Source organism: Arachis hypogaea, chromosome 16 (assembly GCF_003086295.3).
Source record: "Arachis hypogaea cultivar Tifrunner chromosome 16, arahy.Tifrunner.gnm2.J5K5, whole genome shotgun sequence".
In the NCBI taxonomy this organism is placed as follows: Eukaryota; Viridiplantae; Streptophyta; class Magnoliopsida; order Fabales; family Fabaceae; genus Arachis; species Arachis hypogaea.
The window spans coordinates 139,983,116-140,009,214 of record NC_092051.1 but is presented as its reverse complement, the minus strand read 5'-3'; the positions used below and the strand labels follow the sequence as shown (position 1 = coordinate 140,009,214).

Genomic DNA, 26,099 nt, shown 5'->3' with positions numbered 1-26,099 from the left:
AATATCGAAGTGTTCTTTTTTTTTACAAGGAGTGTCTTGTTCTTCGTGAAAATAGATAGGAGTTAGATTGAGTCTTTGCTCGAAAAAATATCAATTTGGTCCTCCTCAATAATAAACATGGACACGTGATATCTTTCTATCAATTCATCATGTTAAACTTAACGATGATGTTTATATGTATTGTTACCTACTATGGCGTATTTATTTATGAAAGATCGTTATGCAGATAACAGTTTTTGGAACAAAACTTCATCTATTTTAATATGATTCATGATAAATAATAGAGAGCAATTAATAAATATTGAGTGAATACCCCATCCGGCCCCTGACAATTATCAGGAAAGGACAACGAGGCCCCCAAGAAAAAAAAAACACCCAATCCGGTCCCTGATAAATTTTTTGGGGGACAGATTAGTCCCTGTGCCAAAAAAATAACATTTATTTTTTTTTGGCACAGGGGTCTCGTTGTCCTTTCGAAGTAATTGTCAAGGGCCGGGTTGGGTTTATTTTTTTTTGTCAGGGGCCGGATTGGGGTTTTTTTTGTCAGGGGCCTCGTTGTCTTTCGAGGTAATTGTCAGGGGCTGATTTGGATTTTTCTCATAAATATTATAAACAAATTCAAAAGTTAATAAATATCTCATTGTCCAAAACTACATTGTTTCCATACTTACGTGAGAGCAGCAAAACACCCATCACTGTATATGATAAAATACATGGATAACCTATTTTATTTTATACTATCTATTAACAGAAAAATATACATGTTTATCGTTTATTATAATAGAAGATCTACTTAATATTTTTTTTAATGACTAATTAATTCAAAATTAAAATCCTCAAAAATCTAATTCTGGCTTTTTTTCAAGATTTGTGTTTCTATCCTTTTTAATTTTAAAATGTGAGTCCCTCTTTCGTACAACATTCTCCAAAAGAAAAGTTTAGGGGTCAGCAATTTTTGTGTTTTCTGGCCAACACTTAACTATTAAAACAAAAGTGAGTGATCTCTTACTATTAAATATAATCTCACACCATTAAAAATACTATTGATAGCCAATTGATAATTACAAAACACCAAAATTACTGGCCCTAGCATTCCTCTTCTCCAAAACTATTATTGAATTCAAAATCTATATACCACATTTGTTTCAACTAAATATGTTTTATATGAACCAATAAACACGTCCTAAATAAAGGAATGAACATGTATTTGTCTATTTGAGATAGAATAATCATAAAAAATATATATATATATCACTAAATTCAAACATTTTACACAAATTTAAAATAAAAATAAAAAATATTATTTAAAAAAATAATAAATTATAAAATGAGACATTAATTATTATTAAATTTATAATTTTTGTTATCCTGTGAATTTTGATATCTTAATTTAAGTTTAATTAAACACTTGCAGAGTTGCAGTCGCATATTAATCAGAAGAAGACAATGTCGTCGCGAATCTGAATAGCTCACCATGGACGATGAGAGATAGAGAGAGCGGCTGAGGGATGGCTGAGGCAGCAAACATGATGGGTAAGGAGGGCAGAGGCAAAGGATTTAGGGGGAGGGAGGAGAGTAGGGCAGGGAGAGGAATGATAGTCAATTGTTCGATGGTCATAGTTTTTTTTATCTCCACATTTTTTTATGTAAACCCTCAAACTCTGTAATTCCATACCTACTTTACTATTTTTCAATAAAAAATAAACAAGAAAAGGAAAAGAAGCACAAACCAAAGCATTGTTACAAAGAAGCTCTTGATTTTTATATTCACCAAATAATTTGGGAATCAACACATGGGTGCTGTGAAGCCAAGGTGTATTTATGTTAGGAAGATGACAATTTTAGGATTCAAATTCTTGATACTATATATAAAATTTATTTGTTTCATTCAATTTCTTTGCAACTATCACTTTTACGTTGTGAATCAACATTCAAAAGGAAAAACAAAAAGGAAAACTTATTAACAAATACAATAAACAAAAATGGTGATAATAAAAACTTGCATATGTGCATAACTCGTTCTAAAAGACTACTGACAGATGAATTTGAACATGCTGCTGGAAACCTTGAAAACACAAAGATTCAGCAAATATATATAAACAACAAAAGCTATGAAAAGGTGGAAAAAATTGAACTCATAAAGAAGAAAGAGTTTTGGTTTTGATAACAGGTGGAGAACTAACAGTAGAATTATCTGTCCAATTCTTTTCACCCCAATGCCATAACATGCTCTCCCAAAAGCAGAAATCCTCAAAGCACGTCTTTAAACGTGGGTCTTTAATCTTAATTTTCCAGTGACCATCGCTGTAGTTTGCTTTCTGCGCCTGCCTCCGATCCCACTCTAATGCAGCCTTTTGCTTTGACCTAAGCAAACAGTACTTGTGCAAGTTTTCCGGCATGGCATCATGCACCTTCCACCATCTTGCATGAGCTACATTACTGGCAAACTCTTGCAGAATGTCCACATTCCAGTTACAGTCGTAATCACGGAAGCAGAGCCACGGCTTATTACCTAGATAGTGGATGACATAGAGGATGGGAGGTTCCGCTCCAAAGAGGCGAGTTTTCATGACCTTTTTCTCTTCCTCATCACCTTCCCAAAAATGTTTCAAGAAGTTCATATGCTTTGGAATCCGATGCCACCATGTGAAGATTTCATTCAGATAACCCTGGTCGCCTCCGTTGTAAGAGACTATTTCATTGATGTGATCCATCAGCAGTTGAAATGTGCAATTTGATGGCTCAATAACCATCACACCTGAGTTGAACAGCGTAGCATTGTTCCCTATGGCTGAAATTTCAGGCATCTGAAAAAGGAAATCAATGTTTCTGAGTATAAGCAGATCAGCATCAATGAAAATGATTTTATCATAATCTGTTAGCTGCCAAAGGCGGAATTTGCTGTAGTTCCACTCATTATATGCTTCGGGTTCTGCTTTCGGATTCCTGATTCTTTGGATTGTATGTATCTTCCATCCAGCAGCTTCCAAACCACCCCTGTGATAGTCACTAATGCTCTCATCAACTAGAATCACAAGATCACGGGTTGAACCAGCCATGCGAATACTCTGAGCTGCAGTTATGGCCCCACATACATAGACGTGTGCCGAGTGTAGGATGGTTGCATAAGCTTCTCGTTGTGGTCTTTCCGAGTAAAAATTTTCTGCAAAAGGGATTTAGTCAGTAGCAGAACAACATATTTAGTCGAATCGTAAACTTCAAAAGAAACAGAATAACATGTCTTCCAATAGCCATATTGGCTTTCTGGAATACGTCAAGATTGAAAAATACATCGCACAATTTTAACTGCAAATAACTGCAGACTCAGTTAACTTAAAAGTGTACGCTTAATCTGATATGAAGCACCAAATGTCCAAATCTATTGAGATGGTTTGACATGCATGTTTGATATTGAAATAACAAATAGTACTGTTCAAGGTGTATAGTTCTTAAACAAAAGAGTGATACCATGTTCACTGTAATTTTGGGTACATTGTGCTTCTTTGTTGTCATTTTTACTTGGTGTAAACTTTATATGCACTATGGGAAGAGTGATCCTTTTATTTGTATGTATATCTTTAGAAGAAGAAAGTGGACTACTGCATCAAAAACCTTAAAACATGTGTTCCTAAATGAAGATGCAAACAATTTAGAGGGAAAGTGAAAAAGAAAAGACAAAGCACAAAACAAAGCATAGCATACAAACATGAAAAGTTAATTGAGTAAAGGTTTGTTCTGGTCCTCAAGATTGTGGTCATGATTCAAATTAGTGCTCGTGATTTCAAAATAGCAATTTGGTCCCTGAAGTTACACTTTGTGACTCACTTTGGTCTTTCTCTAACAAAAAATAAAGGACCAAAAGTGAATCTCAAAGTCTTACTTTAGGGATCAAGTTGCTATTTTGAGACATAGTAGACCATTTTGAATCATGGTCACAATCGCAAGGACCAGATGAACCTTTACTTGAATTTAATTCATAAGTTGTAACCAACCTTTAGCCTTCAACGGAACTGCAAGTTCACATGAACCAATTGGCAGTTGCAACTTGTCTCTAAGTGTATTCAGATTGGGTTCATAAAGCCAAGCACTCCCTTCGCGTTTTACAAGTTCTTTGCAAGTAAAGAGATTTGGGATGGGGATGCAATCGGTTACCAGAAGCATGTGCACTGGATGTAATCCTTTCGAAGAGGCAGCAAGTCTTGCTGCTTCAATTTGCAGATGCAGACGAGCCACATCTCTAGACCAGTGCCCTGACTTGTTGCAAGGAAGCTTGATGGCAATAAGATCAATCCTTGGTTTTCCAGGTACCTGAATCTTAGGCAGTGTTGGACACTTAGGAAACTCGTATTCCTCTTCTTCATCTATCCATTCAGGATACAGGACTTCCCAGGTTATGTTATTTGAAGCATAGTTCAGTTCTAAGGCTATGTGCTCTGCTTCTGGTAGGAGCTCTTTCCAGTGATCAATCTCACTTTCATTGAAGTTTAACAAACCAACACCCTGATATGTGTCCTTATCCTTCAAATATTTAAGAACTTCAGATATTTGGTCCCATTCAATATTTATAGTTGATAAGTAACGTGGATCAATACCATCAGGCTCCCTATTCCATTTACTAACAAAAGTTTGCCTGCAAAAATAATAACAGGTTCACGATTTCAGGGATTCAATTTCATAGTAATTGAAGTTGACGAGACAAGGCATTATGTCAGAAGGATGCATGCTATAAAGTATACAGGGAGATATAATTTTTCATTCTAACTTAATGCTCCATGTGTGCTTGGATTTGGTGAATATTGCAGTTGAATGCCTATGTGAGCAAACTGCATCTTTTCCAAGGGAAAGCAGATTTAAAATGGAGACTATCACAATATCAGGAAACAACCAATGGTCAAGGTAACTGTGAAAACATTGTGAAAGACAATTAGCCATACCGTGAAATTGTGTTTGATATATGATCAGTATTATAAACAGCTGGAGGATGAAAAATTGTGACTAAAGTTCCCAGTACAACAATGACCAAAACTAGTTTCCAATTAGGCTTGCAATTTATATTCCTATCTTGAAATGGAGCATGCAATGCCTTTTCAACATCCTTAAAATCTCTACTTCTTTGAGACCTAACTCTCTTGTTCGTATCTTCACTGCATCAAAAAGAAAGATTGATTCAGAACGTATAAATGTAAAAGATAAAATCCTAGCATAGTCCAAAAATAAGCAGAGATTTAAGAAGTTCTGTTTCAAGAGCATGTTCAAGTTTTATGTCATCATCAATATACGCAAGGAAGCTGTATACATAAAGATGGGAAATTCCTTCATCATTGTCCCTAATGACATTAACATTAAAACAGATTGGCAAAGAACGAGGCACCAATGCCCACCCTTCAATTATAGCTGATTCAGAATCTTGAATCCAAATGAATTGAGAATGGTTGATATAGTATAAAATTGTTGTTGGATTTTGGTTTTCGGTTTTTCCTAATCTTTTGGAAGGAGTATCTCTTATCCATGAGTATACCTGTAACGTCTTTCTCTTCTTGTTAATCATACTTCTCATTTTCTCCAAAAAATAAATAAAAAATAAAAATTGTAACATTTGCCCGTTGACTAAAAATTTTTACTTTGGGAACCACTCAAAGAAACTGAGAGAAAATACCACTCTAACCAGTACAAAGCAAGAAGCAAAGTCCAAGGCACTCTAGTTTTGCTAAAATACAAAAGGGAGCAGCAAAATCTCCTATTACATTTATGAGTTAATCCTATAAACATGCTTTGTTTTAGTATAAATTCTTAATTATGATTTTGCAAATTTAGTTAACTGATATGACAGAAATATTTTTTCATTTGCAAGGAAGTTTACAATAGCAAGAGTCAGTTCAGGTCAACAAAAGGTACTCTCCAACACCCAGTTCCAATTTTGTATCTTAGGACTATTTGGAACCAAACTTCATCCTCAACATGCTTAGGTATTAAGGCTGCATTTGGATTCAGTCTCACAAACAAAAATACAGAGAAAATAGACATATAACTTCGTTTGGTTGTGGAAACAAGGACAGGGACAGAAACACAAAATTTATCCTCGGAGACAGAAAATTCTTGTATTTTCTTGTACTTCCTAAAAGTGAGGCCAGGAAATATTCTCTTCTGTCTTTGTCTCTCCATCTCTATAGAGAAAAAATCCAAACAGAGTCTAAGAGTGCCATCAAAATCCAATCCTCAGTTTCAAATTATTAAAGTTAGTTCTTACTTCCAAAGTTAGTTCATATTTCTATTTATTGCCATGCGCAACTATGATCAAAGCATAACATTAGGTTCCAATCAAATAAACAAGTACAAAATAAACAAAAACTCACAAGAATTTCACACTTGACGATTGATATTTATATGTAGGATTTTAATAATATGTACAAATCAGTTTTCCAAAATTAGACGTAGTAATCTAAAACTCTATTTATACCTTGATTCACAAAATTAACCATACAAACACAAAATTAGGCAGCTAAGAAAAAAAAAACTAATGAGGATCCTTTTCTTGTTTCAACACGGATCACATTAACTATAAGAAGAATGAGTAACCTTATGGAAGTTGACAACCGGTGACGTGGCTCCACGGTGCCTGGGGAGGGTCCTCTCATCTCCGATTTTGCTCAACCGAAAACCAAGCCACCATCTGAGACTTCAATTCTATCAATGTAAACTCAGAAACAATAATAACAATAATTAATAATAAAGAGAACTTTTGAGGCGGGTTTAGAATGAGACCAGGAAGAGAAAAATGGTTGACCGAGAAATCTGCGAGAATCTGGGAGCAAATTCAAAATGATAGAAGGTTTATTTTTCTTGGAGAGAGGGAAACAAAGGGGCGGTTTGAAATGAGATGAATAGAGTTGACTAGGCTGAAGAGAAGAAGCTCCCAGATGGGATCAGCATTCAGCAATGACGGTGCAGGGTGCCAGCGGCCATGGCAAGGACCAAGGAGCTGTTGATTCGTATTTTAGTTTGATTTATTATTATTATTATTATTATTATTATTATTTACATATTAAAACAATAACCAAATTATTTATTAGTATAAAATATATATTAATATATAAATATATTAAAAATAACTTAAACATCACACAAATTTATATAAAAATCTATAATATTTAATTTAATAATTTATTTTTATATATACATAATATTTTTATTATTATTATGTTATAATTAATTAGCAAAAATAATGCACAAATTATTATATTATATTACGTTTAGTATATATTTTAATAAAAATATTAAAAATATTTTTTATAAATTTTTTGAAAATATGACTTATTAGTCATATTTTATATAAAAATAATATTTTATAAAAAAATTTAAATTTTATAATTTATTATTTAATAATAATTAAAACAAAATATTTTCATATCAAAATAATTATAAAATTTTGATTAAAATATCATCTTATATTTTATTATTAATCATTTTAAGTATATATTAAAATTATCAACTAAAATTAGTTATTAATATAAAATATATATTAAAATATAAATATATTTAAAATAAATTAAATTATACATATTTATATAAAAATATATTAATAATTAATTTTAATATATAAATATTATTTTTGTTTTATTATTGTGTCTCATGCCACGACTTGTGTATGAACAAACTACTGACAATAATGTTACATAAATTTTATTTATTTATATTATTATTGTGTTATGTCACGTTTTATGTGTGAATTAACAATTATATAAGACAATCTGAAAAAAAAAAAAAAGCTGTTGATATAAAAGTAAGAGATATATACTTACATAAGTTTCTTTTAAAATTCTTTTTGGTAATTAACTTATATAATTAAAAAAAATGTTCATGTATTATTGCTAAATGATTAATAAAGGAATAATAGAATGACCTAGTTTTAGAGCGTGAGTCATTGACCAAACATTAATGATTCTGACACCTAGTCACCTACCCCAAATTTTATACTTGGGAAAAACTTCTATTCTCATCTACCCTGATTTTCCATCATTAAATTTCTATTTGGATAAACAATAATGATTATATTTGTACAACCAATAATGTGAAAAAAAACTCTTAAATGCTTGGTGTTGGTTTTCTTTCTTTACATAACTAGAGAATGAAAACAAAGTTTATAATAAATTAATATTGAAGTATAAATTGATAAAAAAATATATTTTAGAATAATTTTATTTTAGTTATTTTTTATCTTATCCAAATTCAAGTTTGGTTTAGTAACTATATAAATTTGTTGTATTTTGTAAATAGATAAAATCACATTTGAACCGTGTTTATATATATATAACTTTTAAAAATATTATTCTTATATTAAAATTAATTATTAAAATTAGTCATTAATATATTTATATATAAATATATGTGTAATTTAATTTATTTTTTATGTATATTTTTATTTTTATTTTATATTAATAATTAATTTATACGTGATATGGTTAAACAATTGCACTAGAAATTGAACCATAAAGGTTATTAAAAATTAGAAAAAAAAATTAGTATTTTTCAAATAGACGATAAAGATGTTTAAAAGAGAAGAAGACGAGAACCCAATCAAGCCTACAAATATTGGCCCTGTATCAAGTCTCAATTGCAAGAGGCCAACATTAGAGAGTGACTTGTTTTGTTATTGATTTCTTGGTTTGTTACTTAGTTTGTTTGTAAAGTCTTAGCGTTTTTATTTAGACATCTTGTTTGGGCTACTGAATTTATGTTCTTAATCTTTTGGCGCGGATATTGACAGGAATTGATTGAAATTTTAGTATGGGCTCATGAACGTACACCTTTGGCTAATTTGATTCGCTAGAGAGATAAATCAGTGACTCTTTCCATTGTGCAAGCGAGATTGGTTGGATTAGTTTACTTTCTGTTAGAGCCATTTTTGTACATTCGATGTACTCTACGGATAGAGAAATATATAGAGTTGAACATAGTAAAATAAAAAATTGAAAGATTTCGTTAAAATTGTTCGTTTGGAAATTTTCGAAAAAGCTAATCATGGTATGTACGTGTTTTCCGGTTAGAACCTCTAAGAGGTCCCAATGATTTGGACTTAAGTAGACTTAAAAAAAACATACAGCCTTGGCAAAAATATTATTCTGTAAAATATATGACTCATGCTCCTTTAGATTTTTTAAATTCTGTGAGTGGCGTAGCTACCGAGATCTGCTATCACTAACCCTAAAATTAAAAGCTTATATAATGATTGAAAAAAAATATATACATATATATTTTTTTACGGGCAAAATACTATAATAAGCCAACATCAATCCAAATTTACCTATATGAGCCAAAATGAAAATCGATACAGCAATGAGCCAGATCATATTTTTATGTAATTCGAACCAGGCTAGTTCGAACTTTGGTGCACGAAATTGTGATCTCCAGGCTCGAACAAATCCTGGTAATGGCTCCAAAGCTTGGTGCTCTGATCTTAATTCATAATTGTCACAACTTCGATACAACTAACCAGCAAGTGCACTGGGTCGTCCAAGTAATACCTTACGTGAGTAAGGGTCGAATCCCACGGAGATTGTTGATATGAAGCAAGCTATGGTCACCTTGTAAATCTCAGTCAGGCGGATATAAAATAATCATGGAGTTTTCGAATAATAAATAATAGAATAGGGATAGAGATACTTATGTAAATCATTGGTAGGAATTTCAGATAAGCGAATGGAGATGCTTTTCGTTCCTCTGAACCTCTGCTTTCCTGCTATCTTCATCCAATCGGTCTTACTCCTTTCCATGGCTGGCTGTATGCAAGGGCATCACCGTTGTCAGTGGCTACATCCCCTCCTCTCAGTGAATAATATGCTCACGCACCCTGTCACGGCACGGCTATTCATCTGTCGGTTCTCGATCATGTTGGAATAGGATTCACCCTCCTTTTGCGTCTGTCACTAACGCCCAACAATCGCGAGTTTGAAGCTCGTCACAGTCATTCAATCATTGAATCCTACTCGGAATACCACAGACAAGGTTTAGACTTTCCGGATTCTCTTGAATGCCGCCATCATTCTAGCTTACGCCACGAAGATTCCGGTTAAGAGATCTAAGAGATACTCATTCTAGCTTATTTCATGTAGAACGGAAGTGTTTGTCAGGCACGTGTTCATAGGGGAGAATGGTGATGAGCGTCACACATAATCATCACCTTCATCACGTTCTTGGGTGCGAATGGATATCTTAGAAGCGAAATAAGAAGAATTGAATAGAAAACAGTAGTACTTTGCATTAATCTTTGAGGAACAGCAGAGCTCCACACCTTAATCTATGGAGTGTAGAAACTCTACCGTATGAAAATACATAAGTGAAGGTCCAGGCATGGCCGAGATGGCCAGCCCCCTAAAACGTGATCAAAGGATCATAAGGTAATCCAAAGATGCCTAATACAATAGTAAGAGGTCCTATTTATAATAAACTAGTCACTAGGGTTTACATGAGTAAGTAATTGATGCATAAATCCACTTCCGGGGCCCACTTGGTGTGTGTTTGGGCTGAGCTTGAGTGTAGCACGTGCAGAGGCTATTTGTGGAGTTGAACGCCAGTTTCTGTGCCAGTTTGGGCGTTCAACTCTGGTTTTGGATCCTTTTCTGGCGCTGGACGCCAGATTTGGGCAGAAGGCTGACGTTGAACACCAGTTTACGTCGTCAATTCTTGGCCAAAGTATGGACTATTATATATTGCTGGAAAGCCCTGGATGTCTACTTTCCAAAGCAATTGGAAGCGCGCCATTTCGAGTTCTGTAGCTCCATAAAATCCACTTTTAGTGCAGGGAGGTCAGAATCCAACAGCATCAGCAGTCCTTTTTCAACCTCTGAATCTGATTTTTGCTTAAGTCCCTCAATTTCAGCCAGAAAATACCTGAAATCACAGAAAAACACACAAACTCATAGTAAAGTCCAGAAATGTGAATTTAACATAAAAACTAATGAAAACATCCCTAAAAGTAACTAGATCCTACTAAAAACATACTAAAAACAATGCCAAAAAGCGTATAAATTATCCGCTCATCACAACACCAAACTTAAATTGTTGCTTGTCCCCAAGCAACTGAAAATCAAATAGGATAAAAAGAAGAGAATATACTATAAATTCCAAACTATCAATGAAACAGAGCTTCAATCATATGAGCGGGACTTATAGCTTTTTGCCTCTTGAATAGTTTTGGCATCTCACTCTATCCATTGAGGTTCAGAATAATTGGCATCTATAGGAACTTCAGATTTCGAATAGTGTTATTGACTCTCCTAGTTCAGTATGATGATTCTTGAACACAGCTTCTTTATGAGTCTTGGCCGTGGCCCTAAGCACTTTGTTTTCCAGTAATACCACCGGATACATAAATGCCACAGACACATAATTGGGTGAACCTTTTCAGATTGTGACTCAGCTTTGCTAAAGTCCCCAATTAGAGGTGTCCAGGGTTCTTAAGCACACTCTTTGTTTTTGCTTTGGACCTTGACTTTAACCGCTCAGTCTCAAGTTTTCACTTGACACCTACACGCCACAAGCACATGGTTAGGGACAGCTTGGTTTAGCCGCTTAGACCAGGATTTTATTCCTTCAGGCCCTCCTATCCACTGATGCTCAAAGCCTTGGGATCCTTTTTATTTGCCCTTGCCTTTTGGTTTTAAGGGTTATTGGCTTTTTCTGCTTGCTTTTTCTTTTTCTTTCTATATTTTTTTTTTCGCCTATTTTTTTTTCTTTTTTCTTCTTTTTTTCTTTTTTTTTTTTCTGCAAGCTTTGTTCTTTGCTGCTTTTTCTTGCTTCAAGAATCATTTTTATGATTTTTCAGATTATCAAATAACATGTCTCCTAGTCATCATTCTTTCAAGAGCCAACATATTTAACATTCTTAAACAACAACTTCAAAAGACATATACACTGTTCAAGCATACATTCAGAAAACAAGAAGCATTGTCACCACATCAATATGATTAAACTAAGTTCAAGGATAAATTCGAAACTCATGTACTTCTTGTTCTTTTGAATTAAAACATTTTTCATTTAAGAGAGGTGATGGATTCATAGGACATTCATATCTTTAAGACAAAGTTACTAACTACTAATGATCATGTAGTGAAGACACAAACATAGACAGGCACATAACATAGAAAACGAAAAACAGAAGAAAGAAGAACAAGGAATGAATCCACCTTAGTGATGGTGGCGTTTCCTTCTTGAGGAACCAATGATGTCCTTGAGCTCTTCTATGTCTCTTCCTTGTCTTTGTTGCTCCTCCCTCATTGCCTTTTGATCTTCTCTTATTTCATGCAGCATGATGGAGTGCTCTTGATGTTCCACCCTTAGTTGTCCCATACTGGAACTCAATTCTTCTAGGGAGGTGTTGATGTGCTCCCAATAGTTTTGTGGAGGAAAGTGCATTTGAGGCATTTCCGGAATCTCATGGTGATGAGGTTCTTGCGCCTCTTGAGCTCCATGACTGGGCTCTCTTGCTTGCTCCATCTTTTTCTTAGTGATGGGCTTGTCCTCTTTGATGAGGATATCTCCCTCTATGTCAATCCCAGCTGAATTGCATAGGTGGCAAATGAGGTGAGGGAAGGCTAACCTTGCCATAGTGGAGGACTTGTCAGCCACCTTGTAGAGTTCTTGAGGTATAATCTCATGAACTTCCACCTCTTCTCCAATCATGATGCTATGGATCATGATGGCCCGGTCTATAGTAACTTCAGACCGGTTGCTAGTGGGAATGATTGAGCATTGAATAAACTCTAACCATCCTCTAGCTATAGGCTTGAGGTCCAATCTTCTTAGTTGAACCGGCTTGCCTTTGGAGTCAATCTTCCATTGAGCTCCTTCTACACATATGTCCATAAGGACTTGGTCCAACCTTTGATCAAAGTTGACTCTCCTTGTGTAGGGGCGTGCGTTCTCTTCCATGTATGGCAAGTTGAACGCCAACCTCACATTTTCCGGACTAAAATCTAAGTATTTCCCCCGAACCATTGTAACATAGTTCTTTGGATCCGGGTTCTTACTTTGATCATGGTTCTTGGTGATCCATGCATTGGCATAGAACTCTTGAACCATTAGGATGCCGACTTGTTGGATGGGATTTGTTAGAACTTCCCAACCTCTTCTTTGAATTTCATGTCGGATCTCCGGATACTCATTTCTTTTGAGTTTAAAAGGGACCTCAGGGATCACCTTCTTTTTGGCCACAACATCATAGAAGTGGTCTTGATGGGCTTTGGAGATGAACCTTTCCATCTCCCATGACTCGGATGTGGAAGCTTTTATCTTCCCTTTCCCTCTTCTAGAGGATTCTCCAGTCTTAGGTGCCATCAATGGTAATGGAAAAACAAAAAAACTATGCTTTTACCACACCAAACTTAGAATATTGCTCGCCCTCGAGCAATAAACAAAAGAATAGAAGTAGAAGAAGAAGAAATAGAGGAGAGGGAGAGGGTGATGTGGTTCGGCCAAGAAGGGTATAGAGGGGTTGTGTTGTGTGAATTTGATGAAGAATGGAGGGCTATATATAGGGAAAGGAGGGGGGGTTAAGGTTCGGCCATATGGGTGGGTTTGGGTGGGAAATTGGTTTTGAATTTTGAAGGTAGGTGGAGTTTATGAGGTAGGTTTATGGGGAAGAGTGGATGGATGTGAGTGGTGAAGGTTTAGTGGGGAAGAGAGATTGAGGTGATTGGTGAGGGGTTTTTAGGGAAGAGTGTTTGTGGGGTTGTGTGAAAGAGAGTGGTGAGAAGAAGTGAGTGGAGGTAGGTGGGGATCCTGTGGGGTCCACAGATCCTGAAGTGTCAAGGCATTTACATCCCTGCACCATTAGGCATGTAAAAATGCCTTTGTATCCAACTCTGGGCGTTCAGTGCCAGGTTGGTGGCCATTTTGGGCGTTCAACGCCCATTTGTGTGCCATTTCTGGCGTTGAACGCCAGAACCATGCCTGTTCTGGCGTTCAGCGCCCAGAAGCTGCCCATTTTGGGCGTTCAGCGCCAGAACCATGCTCTGTTCTGGCGTTTGAACGCCAGGCAGATGCTCCTCCAGGGTGTGATTTTTCTTCTGCTGTTTTTTATTCCGTTTTCAATTTTTATATTTATTTTGTGACTCCACATGATCATGAACCTAAGAAAACATGAAAAACAATAAAAATAAGAATGAGATAAACATTGGGTTGCCTCCCAACAAGCGCTTCTTTAATGTCAATAGCTTGACAGTGGGCTCTCATGGAGCCTCACAGATGTGCAGAGCTTTGTTGAGACTCTCCAACACCAAACTTAGAGTTTGGATATGGGAGTTCAACACCAAACTTAGAGTTTGGTTGTGGCCTCCCAACACCAAACTTAGAGTTTGACTGTGGGGGCTCTGGTTGACTCTGCTTTGAGAGAAGCTTTTCAAGCTTCCTCTCCATGGTTGCAGAGGGAGATCCTTGAGTTTTGAATACAAGGGAGTTCTCATTCCATTGAAGGACTATTTCACCTCTGTCAACATCAATCACAGCTCTTGCTGTGGCCAGGAAAGGTCTTCCTAGGATGATGGATTCATCCTCTTCCTTTCCAGTATCCAGGACTATGAAATCAGTAGGTATGTAAAGGCCCTCAACCTTTACTAATACATCTTCTACTTGTCCATAAGCCTGTCTTCTTGAGCTGTCTGCCATCTCTAGTGAGATTTTAGCAGCTTGCACCCCATAGATTCCCAGTTTCTCTATTACAGAGAGGGGCATGAGGTTTATTCCTGAACCAAGGTCACACAGAGCTTTAAAGATCATGGTGCCTATGGTACAGGGTATTATGAACTTTCCAGGATCCTGTCTCTTCTGAGGCAATGTCAGTTGATCCAGATCACTTAGTTCATTGATGAACAAGGGAGGTTCAACTTCCCAAGCATCAATGCCAAACAATTTAGCATTCAGCTTCATGATTGCACCAAGAAACTTGGCAGTTTGCTCTTCAGTAACATCCTTATTCTCTTCAGAAGAGGAATATTCATCAGAGCTCATGAAGGGTATAAGGAGGTTCAATGGAATCTCTATGATCTCTAGATGAGCCTCAGAGTCCTTTGGTTCCCCAGAGGGAAGCTCCTTATTGATCACTGGACGTCCCAGGAGGTCCTCCTCCTTGGGATTCACGTCATCTCCTCTCCTCAGAGGTTCGGCCATGGCGCTTATGTCAATGGCCTTGCACTCTCCTTTTGGGTTCTCTTCTGTATTGCTTGGGAGAGTACTAGGAGGGATTTCAGTGATCCTTTTACTCAGCTGGCCCACTTGTGCTTCCAGATTTCTAATGGAGGACCTTGTTTCATTCATGAAACTTACAGTGGCCTTAGATAGATCAGAGACTAGATTTGCTAAAATAGAAGCATTTTGTTCAGAGTTCTCTGTCTGTTGCTGAGTGGATGATGGAAAAGGTTTGCTATTGCTAAACCTGTTTCTTCCACCATTATTAAAGCCTTGTTGGGGCTTTTGATCCTTCCATGAGAAATTTGGATGATTTCTCCATGTTGAGTTATAGGTGTTTCCATAAGGTTCACCTAAGTAATTTACCTCTGCTATTGCAGGGTTCTCAGGATCATAAGCTTCTTCTTCAGAAGAAGCCTCTTGAGTACTGTTGGATGCAGCTTGCATTCCATGCAGACTCTGAGAGATCATATTGACTTGCTGAGTCAATATTTTATTCTGAGCCAATATGGCATTCAGAGTATCAACCTCAAGAACTTCCTTCTTCATAGGCGTCCCATTGCTCACAGGATTCCTTTCAGAAGTGTACATGAATTGGTTATTAGCAACCATGTCAATGAGTTCTTGAGCTTCTGCAGGCGTTTTCTTTAGATGAATGGATCCACCTGCAGAAGTATCCAATGACATCTTAGATAACTCAGACAGACCATCATAGAATATATCCAGGATGGTCCATTCTGAAAGCATGTCAGAAGGACACTTTTTGGTCAACTGTTTGTATCTTTCCCAAGCTTCATAGAGAGATTCACCTTCTTTCTGCCTGAAGGTTTGAACATCAGCTCTAAGCTTGCTCAGCTTTTGAGGAGGAAAGTACTTGGCTAAGAAAGCCGTGACCAGCTTATCCCAAGAGTTCAGGCTGTCTTTAGGTTGAGAATCCAACCATAATCTAGCTCTGTCTCTTACAGCAAAAGGGAAAAGCATGAGCCTGTAGACTTCAGGATCTATTCCATTAGTCTTAACAGTATCACATATCTGCAAGAATTCAGTTAAGAATTGAAAAGGATCTTCAGATGGAAGTCCATGAAACTTGCAGTTCTGCTGCATCAGAGAAACTAATTGAGGTTTCAGCTCAAAGTTGTTTGCTCCAATGGCAGGAATGGAGATGCTTCTTCCATGTAAATTGGAATTAGGTGCAGTAAAGTCACCAAGCATCTTCCTTACATTATTATTATTTTCGGCTGCCATCTCCTCTGCCTGTTCGAAAATTTCTGAAAGGTTATCTCTGGATTGTTGTATTTTAGCTTCTCTTAATTTTCTCTTCAGAGTTCTTTCAGGTTCTGGATCTGCTTCCACAAGAATGTTCTTATCCTTGCTCCTGCTCATATGACAAGGAAGAATGGACAGAAAAATAATAATAATAATAGAGATCCTTTATACCACAGTATAGGGATCCCTTTGTGAGTGGAAGAAAAGAGGGGGAGACAAGGCACGTGATGTAAAAGAAGAAATGCAACTGTACGAATGGAAGAGATGTGAGATGAGATGTTAGGATATGAATGAATAAATAGAATGAGATGGGGGAGGAATAATTTTCGAAAATTATTTTGAAAAAGGGTTAGTGATTTTTGAAAATTGGTTTTTGAGAATTTGTTAGTAATTTTCGAAAATTAAGTTTTAAAAATTAAAATAATTAATAAATTAAAAAGAAATTTTGAAAAAGGGAAGAGATATTTTTGAAAATGAGAGAGAGAGAGTTAGTTAGGTGGTTTTGAAAAAGTTAAGAAACAAACAAAAAGTTAGTTAGTTAGTTGAAACAAATTTTGAAAAGATAGGAAGTTAGGAAGTTAGAAAAGATATTTTGAAAAGATATTTTTGAAAAAGATAAGATAAGAAGATATTTTTGAAAAGATATGATAGAAATTAGTTTTTGAAAAAAAAGATTTGATTTTTAAAATCACAATTAATGACTTGATTCACAAGAAATCACAAGATATGATTCTAGAACTTAAAGTTTGAATCTTTCTTAACAAGTAAGTAACAAACTTGAAATTTTTGAATCAAAACATTAATTGATTAGTTATTTTCGAAAATTTTATATAAAAATAAGAAAAAGATTTTTGAAAAATATTTTTGGAATTTTCGAAAATAACTAAGAATTTTGAAAAAGATTTGATTTTTGAAAAAGATTTTGAAAAAGATAAGATTTTCAAATTGAAAATTTGATTTGACTCATGAGAAACAATTTGATTTTAAAATTTTTTGAAAAAGTCAATCCAAATTTTCGAATTTGATGAGAGAAAAAGGAAAAGATATATTTTTTTATTTTTGAAATTTTTATGAAAAAACATGAAAAATATGCAATGCATGAAATTTTTAGATCAAAACAATGAATGCATGCAAGAATGCTATGAATGTCAAGATGAACACCAAGAACACTATGAATGTCATGATGAACATCAAGAACATATTTTTGAAAAATTTTTAATGCAAAGAAAACATGCAAGACACCAAACTTAGAATTCTTTAATGCTTACGCACTAAGAATTCAAGAATGCATATGATAAACATGAAAAGACACAAAACAAAAAAATCATCAAGATCAAACAAGAAGACTTACCAAGAACAACTTGAAGATCATGAAGAACACTATGAATGCATGATATTTTCGAAAAATGCTAGATGCATATGCAAGTGACACCAAACTTATGATACGACTCAAGACTCAAACAAGAAACAGAAAAATATTTTTGATTTTTATGATTTTCTAATTTTTTGGATTTTTTTTTCGAAAATAGTATGAAAAAGAAAAATAAGGATTCCAAAATTTTTAATATGAATTCCAGGAATCTTGCATTCTTAGTCTAAAGCTTCAGTCCAGGAATTAGACATGGCTCACTAGCCAGCCAAGCTTTCAATGAAAGCTCCAGTCCAAAACACTAGACATGGCCAATGGCCAGCCAAGCTTTAGCATGTGATTCAGACATGACATGCCTGACATGCCCTACAGTCGTATAAAGTGATGGTTGGAAGCCTTAGTCCAAACGAATTTAGACATGGCTTTACAGCCAGCCAGGCTTCACATGCTTCATGAAACACTAGAATTCATTCTTAAAAATTTTGAATAAAATTTTTGAAAACATTTTTTTTAATTTTTTATTTTTTTTTTATTATTTTTTTTCGAAAACAGATGAGAAAATTTTGAAAATATTTTTGAAAATTTTTTTAAAAGAAAACGAAAAGAAAATTACCTAATCTGAGCAACAAGATGAGCCGTCAGTTGTCCATACACAAACAATCCCCGGCAACGGCGCCAAAAACTTGGTGCACGAAATTGTGATCTCCAGGCTCGAACAAATCCTGGTAATGGCTCCAAAGCTTGGTTCTCTGATCTTAATTCATAATTGTCACAACTTCGATACAACTAACCAGCAAGTGCACTGGGTCGTCCAAGTAATACCTTACGTGAGTAAGGGTCGAATCCCACGAAGATTGTTGGTATGAAGCAAGCTATGGTCACCTTGTAAATCTCAGTCAGGCGGATATAAAATAATCATGGAGTTTTCGAATAATAAATAATAGAATAGGGATAGAGATACTTATGTAAATCATTGGTAGGAATTTCAGATAAGCGAATGGAGATGCTTTTCGTTCCTCTGAACCTCTGCTTTCCTGCTATCTTCATCCAATCGGTCTTACTCCTTTCCATAGCTGGCTGTATGCAAGGGCATCACCGTTGTCAGTGGCTACATCCCCTCCTCTCAGTGAATAATATGCTCACGCACCCTGTCACGGCACGGCTATTCATCTGTCGGTTCTCGATCATGCTGGAATAGGATTCACCCTCCTTTTGCGTCTGTCACTAACGCCCAACAATCGCGAGTTTGAAGCTCGTCACAGTCATTCAATCATTGAATCCTACTCGGAATACCACAGACAAGGTTTAGACTTTCCGGATTCTCTTGAATGCCGCCATCATTCTAGCTTACGCCACGAAGATTCCGGTTAAGAGATCTAAGAGATACTCATTCTAGCTTATTTCATGTAGAACGGAAGTGTTTGTCAGGCACGTGTTCATAGGGGAGAATGGTGATGAGCGTCACACATAATCATCACCTTCATCACGTTCTTGGGTGCGAATGGATATCTTAGAAGCGAAATAAGAAGAATTGAATAGAAAACAGTAGTACTTTGTATTAATCTTTGAGGAACAGCAGAGCTCCACACCTTAATCTATGGAGTGTAGAAACTCTACCGTATGAAAATACATAAGTGAAGGTCCAGGCATGGCCGAGATGGCCAGCCCCCTAAAACGTGATCAAAGGATCATAAGGTAATCCAAAGATGCCTAATACAATAGTAAGAGGTCCTATTTATAATAAACTAGTCACTAGGGTTTACATGAGTAAGTAATTGATGCATAAATCCACTTCCGGGGCCCACTTGGTGTGTGTTTGGGCTGAGCTTGAGTGTAGCACGTGCAGAGGCTATTTGTAGAGTTGAACGCCAGTTTCTGTGCCAGTTTGGGCGTTCAACTCTGGTTTTGGATCCTTTTCTGGCGCTGGACGCCAGATTTGGGCAGAAGGCTGACGTTGAACACCAGTTTACGTCGTCAATTCTTGGCCAAAGTATGGACTATTATATATTGCTGGAAAGCCCTGGATGTCTACTTTCCAAAGCAATTGGAAGCGCGCCATTTCGAGTTCTGTAGCTCCAGAAAATCCACTTTGAGTGCAGGGAGGTCAGAATCCAACAGCATCAGCAGTCCTTTTTCAACCTCTGAATCTGATTTTTGCTTAAGTCCCTCAATTTCAGCCAGAAAATACCTGAAATCACAGAAAAACACACAAACTCATAGTAAAGTCCAGAAATGTGAATTTAACATAAAAACTAATGAAAACATCCCTAAAAGTAACTAGATCCTACTAAAAACATACTAAAAACAATGCCAAAAAGCGTATAAATTATCCGCTCATCAAACTTCATCTTCAAATAAATCGAACCAGAGCAGTTCGAATTTCAAAGAAAAAATTGAAAGTAAATCGAACCAGCCTGGTTCGAACTAGGAATGCAAGTAATTCGAACCACACCAGTTCGAATTATGGGTAAATGAGGTCATCATGTAATTCGAACCACCCTAGTTCGAATTACACTTAAGCTGGGTTGTTAGTAATTTGAACCACCCTGGTTCGAATTACTAGTGATTGCGCTATATAAGGAGTTCGAATCAGCCTCATTCGAACCATTCTCACCTTCCCCTGTCCCACCAAATCTCAGAGAAAACGACACAGATTCTCTCCGAGAAAGACCTGAACGGAATACTCTGCTCATGGGGGACGATCCGGCACGGTTATATCGCTTGGACGGAGTCGCCCATATAGCTGGGGTCATCAACGAAGAGGTTAGTACGGAAATAACTTTGTTTTACCGGTACATGTGAGTTAGTGGTTTGGCATGCGAGTTAGATGTTGGTTTAGTTGGTGGTTTATTTTAGTGGTTTATGTTAGTGATTTCTGTTAACGGTTTATGTTAGTGGTTTTTGTTAGTGGTTTATGTTGGTGGTTTATCTTAGTGGTTTATCTTAGTGGTTTATGTTAGTGGTTTATCTTAGTGGTTTATGTATGTGGTTTATGTAAGTGGTTTACGTTAACGGTTTACCTTAGTGGTTTATGTTAGTGGTTTATGTAAGCGGTTTAGTTGTGGTTTTATAATGTTAGATCTTTCATGTCAGTAGCCTATGCTGGTTTCTAATTTAAGTTTTTTATGCAAATGGTTCTCGTTCTTGGATTTTTAAGCGGCTATACATAGTAAGATTTTTTGGTTTATCAATTATCGTGTTGATTATGTTTGTCACCGGTAATTAAGCTGGTTCTAATAATGCGGTTCATTTCTTCCGCAGCCTCAGCGATGCATCAGGAGCATGCGGCGGCAGCAGGGCATGGTCCTGGATGACAGATACGTTCCGTACCTGCAGATGGCTGGTCTTTACCATCTTGCAAGGCTGAACGATAGATGGTTCCGGTTGGACGAGGCCCTTGTCAGTGCGTTTGTCGAGCGATGGCGTCCGGAGACGCACACGTTTCATATGCCGTTCGGAGAGTGCACGATCACACTACAGGACGTGGCATACCAACTGGGTTTGCCAGTGGACGGACGTTACGTCAGCGGCTGCCTATCAGAGTTCCATATATACATCGAGGGTGGCCGTCCAGCCTGGGTTTGGTTCGAGGAGTTGCTTGGAGTGGTACCTCCTCCTAGCCAGGTTCAGAAGTATGCGGTCAACTGCAGCTGGTTTCAGGAGACGTTTGGTGAGTGCCCGGAGGGAGCTGATGAGGATACTGTGCGTCGTTATGCCCGTGCGTACATCATGATGTTGTTGGGCACGCAGCTTTTTGTGGACAAGTCGGGCAACCACGTTCACATCAGATGGCTTCCGTTTGTAGCTAGGCTGGAGGAGATGGGGACCTACAGCTGGGTTCTGCAGCACTGGCGTGGTTGTACCGGTGCATGTGCCGTGTGGCGAACAGAAATGTTATCAAGCTAGCGGGCCCACTTCAGCTACTTCAGTCATGGATTTTCTGGCGATTTCCTCGGTTTAGGCCTGCAGGATTTGAGACGTTCAGCTGGCCATTGGCCTCGAGGTACTTTACTAAGCTTTGTCTATTTCAATTTACTACACATAACCGCGTGTTCATTCATAATGTATTGGATACCCTAAGCACACATATAAGTAGTGGTAACACATGTGCATGATGCAGGTGGTCAGGTTACATCCCTTCCAGTAGCGAGAAGGGTCCTAGAGTTCAGATGTGGAGGCTCTGGACAGACCGGTTGCAGGATAGAGAGGTCAGTATGTTACTTAATAAGTTTTTTTATTTAACCACGATTTACGAGTTGGGATCACGAGTTGCCCTGACATTGTATCGTTCTGGGTGCAGTTTATCTGGATGCCGTATAGTAGCCCCGAAGTACTTCAGGTCGTGCATCCCGAGGTTTTGGAGCCTCGGCATATGGTGCTGTGGCGGTCTGTTACATCGCTTATCTACTTTGCCGTCATAGAGTGGCATCAGGTAGACAGGGTTCTTCCGCAGTTTGGAGGGGTGCAGCCCCGTCCACAGGCCGCCCTGAACATCGACTTTCTGATGTCGAAGGACGGCAGAGGCAGCGATCGATGGTTCCCGTCCCATTTGCAGAAGTGGCATCAATATTGGGACGACCGTACGGAGAGCGTGCTGAGATTCAATGTTGTTGCTGACCCTGGTCCGTCGCATCATTTCTTGGATTGGTGGAGTCAGCACGGGAAGAGGTTTTTGTCTCCGGATCCGCAGTTGGACGATCCGAGAGCCGTTGCTATTCCTGTTGAGGCCTCACAGCGGGGAGCTGGGCGAGTACCTGAGATGGATCGGCCTGACGACGTGCCGGACAGGAGGCGGGTTGATAGGAGAGCTCGCGTGGGCACACGGCGTAGCCAGCGTGACTGGGGGTGGCTTGAGCGTGCTATGGAGGCTGGCGACGAGGCCGGCCCAGCTGGGGGTCGACGTCGACATCATCCTGGCAGAGGTAGAGGGCGTGCTGCGGTTCATGCCGCTGCACCTGACCCTGAGGACGATGACGATGATCAGCATGGGCCCGAGGGCGGGGATGGTGCAGGGGCGGCTTCAGTTGCTGGTGGTAGTACCCAGGATGGGGTGCACGGAGGTGAGTGGTATGGCTCAGGGATGGGTGACGGGGCTGACTCATCCATGTTCGTCCGTATCCTAGTGGATCTCGGACGACCCTCTCTTGCACGCCTCTTGGCAAGGTCCGGAATCACTGTGGGCCCGTCGTAAGGTGGCCAGAAGCCCTTCGGTATCGGCGGTGTGAATCCCATCTGGTAGACACTGAACACTGAACGAATCTGGTACACGCTGTGAACATAAGAGGACCAAGTAACCCGTGAGTAGGCGCAGCATGCAAGTGCGTGCTGGCACGGGAAATGAAGCGCCTGGAAGTACCCGCAGTCACAGGTCCGAGAGGCAAGCGATACTCTGTAGGTACCCAATGAGAAAGAGCCCGTCGGAGTCGTCTCGGCTACGGTGAACTCGGAGTTGTCCCGGTCATACAAAGTCACCGTGAAGCACCTCGCGGTCTTCAAGTTGGCCTCTATACACTTCACCAAGTACTGACTGAATTGCTGTCCGGTTCCCATCTGGGCCTCAGCCTCTCTCCCCTTGCGAACAAAAAGTTCCGCAAGCCTTCCATATGTGCCAGAACTAGAACCACCGACCGCCAATGCAGGCTCAATTCCGCCAACCTCGTCACCGCTGTCATCCTCAATCATATCCGGCTCGACGTCGTCCTCCTCTACATCACCCAACACTCCGTCTCCGACGCCAATCGGTGCAACTCCCTCTAAAGCGTGCGGCAGAATATCAACTGATCCTACCACATCGCCTACTCCATCATTGAGATCAACAGCAAAAGACGGGGACGCTACTGGTTGGACCGCTGGCTCGTACACAGGGATGGACGAAGAAGCAACGGCAGGCCTGGAACTAGAACCGGCTGCCGCGGCTTCAGTGGTGGCATTCCGGTTCGAACCCCCTGAGCTGGACACCACATCAACCAGCTTTGCCAACAACTCTGGTGTCCTCACCTCAGGAAACTGCCTCCGACATAGAAACATGACTTGCAGGTCCTCATCACTACCAATCGTGAAGCAATCATACTTCACGGTATCCTGCAAGACAGTGATTGGAATGCGATAGAAAAACTTCTTCACTCGCTTCGCACCTTCCAGACCAAGTTTTATCAGCACAGATCTAACAAGCTCATCATAGCTCGTCGTTGGTTTCACAACAATACAGAGAGGATCCTTATCTGTAAACTTCACACCGGAGCGAGTTCTCCTCTTAATGGATCCTCTGTGGTGAACCAAAACCCCAAAACTCTCCTCACTAGCTATCTAACACCCTCTAATGAGAGCAACTCACGTTTACAACTATATATATACTGCACTGTCTAACCCTAAATCGAACCGGACTGGTTCGAATTGATTTTGTGTAATTTGAACCAGCTTGGTTCGAATTACTTCCTGCAGCGTCTCCCCATATAATTCGAACCAGCCTGGTTCGAATTATGTGCTGCAGTTTCTTCCTTAGTAATTCGAACCACCCTGGTTCGATTTAGTTGAAACGACGTCTCTCTTAGTAATTCGAACCACACTGGTTCGAATTATTAATGAATTGAGTTCGAACCATGCTGGTTCGAATTATATAAATATAGGCTTTGGCCCATTGCTGAAACAAATTTCACTTTGGCTCATTTAGGTAATTTGCAACTTCCCTTGGTTTATTCTAGTTTTTTTCCCTTTTTTTTACTTCTTATCTCTTTTAAAATATGACTCCTCTGTATATTATTCTCATGATTTTTTGTTGAATTATGTTAGATTATAAATTATACCCCAAAAAAAAAACTATTACATAAAAAACAAAAAAAATTATCTACGTTGTTATGTTTATAAATATCAGTAAACATGTTATATATGGACGTGTAATAGTCATGACTCTTATAATATATATATATATATATATATATATATGTAAATCGATAAAGTAAGAATATTTTTGTTGAGTTATAGTGTTCGTATATTAAGGGATAAACAAAAAAGTTCGTTTTGTCTTGTTCTGTTCTACCAAAAATTTTTGCCTAACAGTGGCTGGCGAATTAACTTGCCAAATCTCTTTTTTTATTTTATTTTTACTATTAAGAATTAAATAATATAAATTATCCAAAAAAAGTATTAAATAATATATATAATTTCACAACCATCTTAATAAATTTATAATTTTTAAATTCACAAATATTAAAGTTTTTATAATTATAAATATGTAACAAACATAATCATAAACTAAGTTTTTTGAAACAAAATAATAAAACCAACATTGTCCAAATAAAGTAAAATAAATATTGTTTAAAATATATAATTAAACATCTACAAGTTTAGAACATAATCAATCAAACGTAAAATATAATCAAAAACACTAAATTAGAACATCTTCAAAAAAATCCTAATCCCGACGGAAAAGCCCGCCCTGCCCTCACCAAAACCTACCAAATCCTGTGGTTTAAGCGGCGCGGGTTAGGCGGGATTTTGATGTGTGGCGGTCTCAATTTTTCCATTTGACCCGTTTTTTTGGCGGGTTACGCGAGCCAGCCCGCGGTTTTAGCCCTGTTTGCCACCTTACGCATATCATTATATTCCGTTCGACACACGTGTCTTCTTATCAATTGTGTATTACTAAAAAAAATAGAAAATGATTTTCCAAACATGTTTAGACACACATAAATACTATCACGTATGGGCGTGTTTTATAAATCCCGTAAAATTAGCAAATAATTAATCAATAAATTAATTTTTAATAAAAAATAGAAATACGAATTTTATAGTTTAATTGGATAGATCTAATCAAAAAAAGAATTTTGACACTAATTTTCAAGAATTTAACTCAAAATTGGACTAAATGGATCAAATCGGTCGAACCAAACCCGAACTGGACCCGTGGGCCCAACCAATTCACTAACTTAAGTGAGCTTCAGCTCATCCTCCCTCTTCTTCATGCCAAGAACGCTGAAGTTCAGGACAAGAGAGGGGGGAAGAACACTCCAAAGCACCAAACCCTTGGATTTCATTCAAATCCACACAACTTTTCACTCCGAGTTCCAATTGCCGTACCGTTTGTGGCCACACGTCCGCAATGACGAGCTCTATAAAATCCAGTACATTGTAAGGTAAGAAAACTACTTTTTCAGTTTCAATTTCCTCTTCTAAAATTCAAAAATTTCATAGTTTTGGGGGTGTTGAGATTTTGGTTAATTGGATGTTTTAGGATCAAATTGACTTGAAGAATTAGTGGACTTTTGCTAAATTGAGGTACCTTCAA

The 26,099-nt window shown here is 37.8% G+C and overlaps 1 protein-coding gene across 3 annotated transcripts; it reads right to left on the bottom strand.

Moving 5' to 3' along the window:
- Nucleotides 1–1,971: 1,971 nt before the first annotated feature.
- Nucleotides 1,972–7,009, bottom strand: LOC112755328 (putative UDP-glucuronate:xylan alpha-glucuronosyltransferase 3). 3 transcript variants are annotated; one of them, XM_025803340.3, is made up of 5 exons: nucleotides 6,763–7,009; nucleotides 6,577–6,684; nucleotides 4,935–5,144; nucleotides 3,993–4,630; nucleotides 1,972–3,163 (listed from the first exon to the last, which is right to left on the bottom strand). In XM_025803340.3, exons 2-5 carry the CDS (start codon nucleotides 6,633–6,635, stop codon nucleotides 2,136–2,138), a joined length of 1,935 nt encoding a protein of 644 aa, XP_025659125.1. In that variant the 5' UTR covers nucleotides 6,636–6,684; nucleotides 6,763–7,009; the 3' UTR covers nucleotides 1,972–2,135. The 3 variants fall into 3 exon arrangements, with proteins under 3 accessions (XP_025659125.1, XP_025659127.1, XP_025659126.1); XM_025803342.3 differs by having other exon boundaries at nucleotides 6,577–6,670; XM_025803341.3 differs by having other exon boundaries at nucleotides 6,577–6,676; nucleotides 6,763–7,006.
- Nucleotides 7,010–26,099: the final 19,090 nt, after the last annotated feature.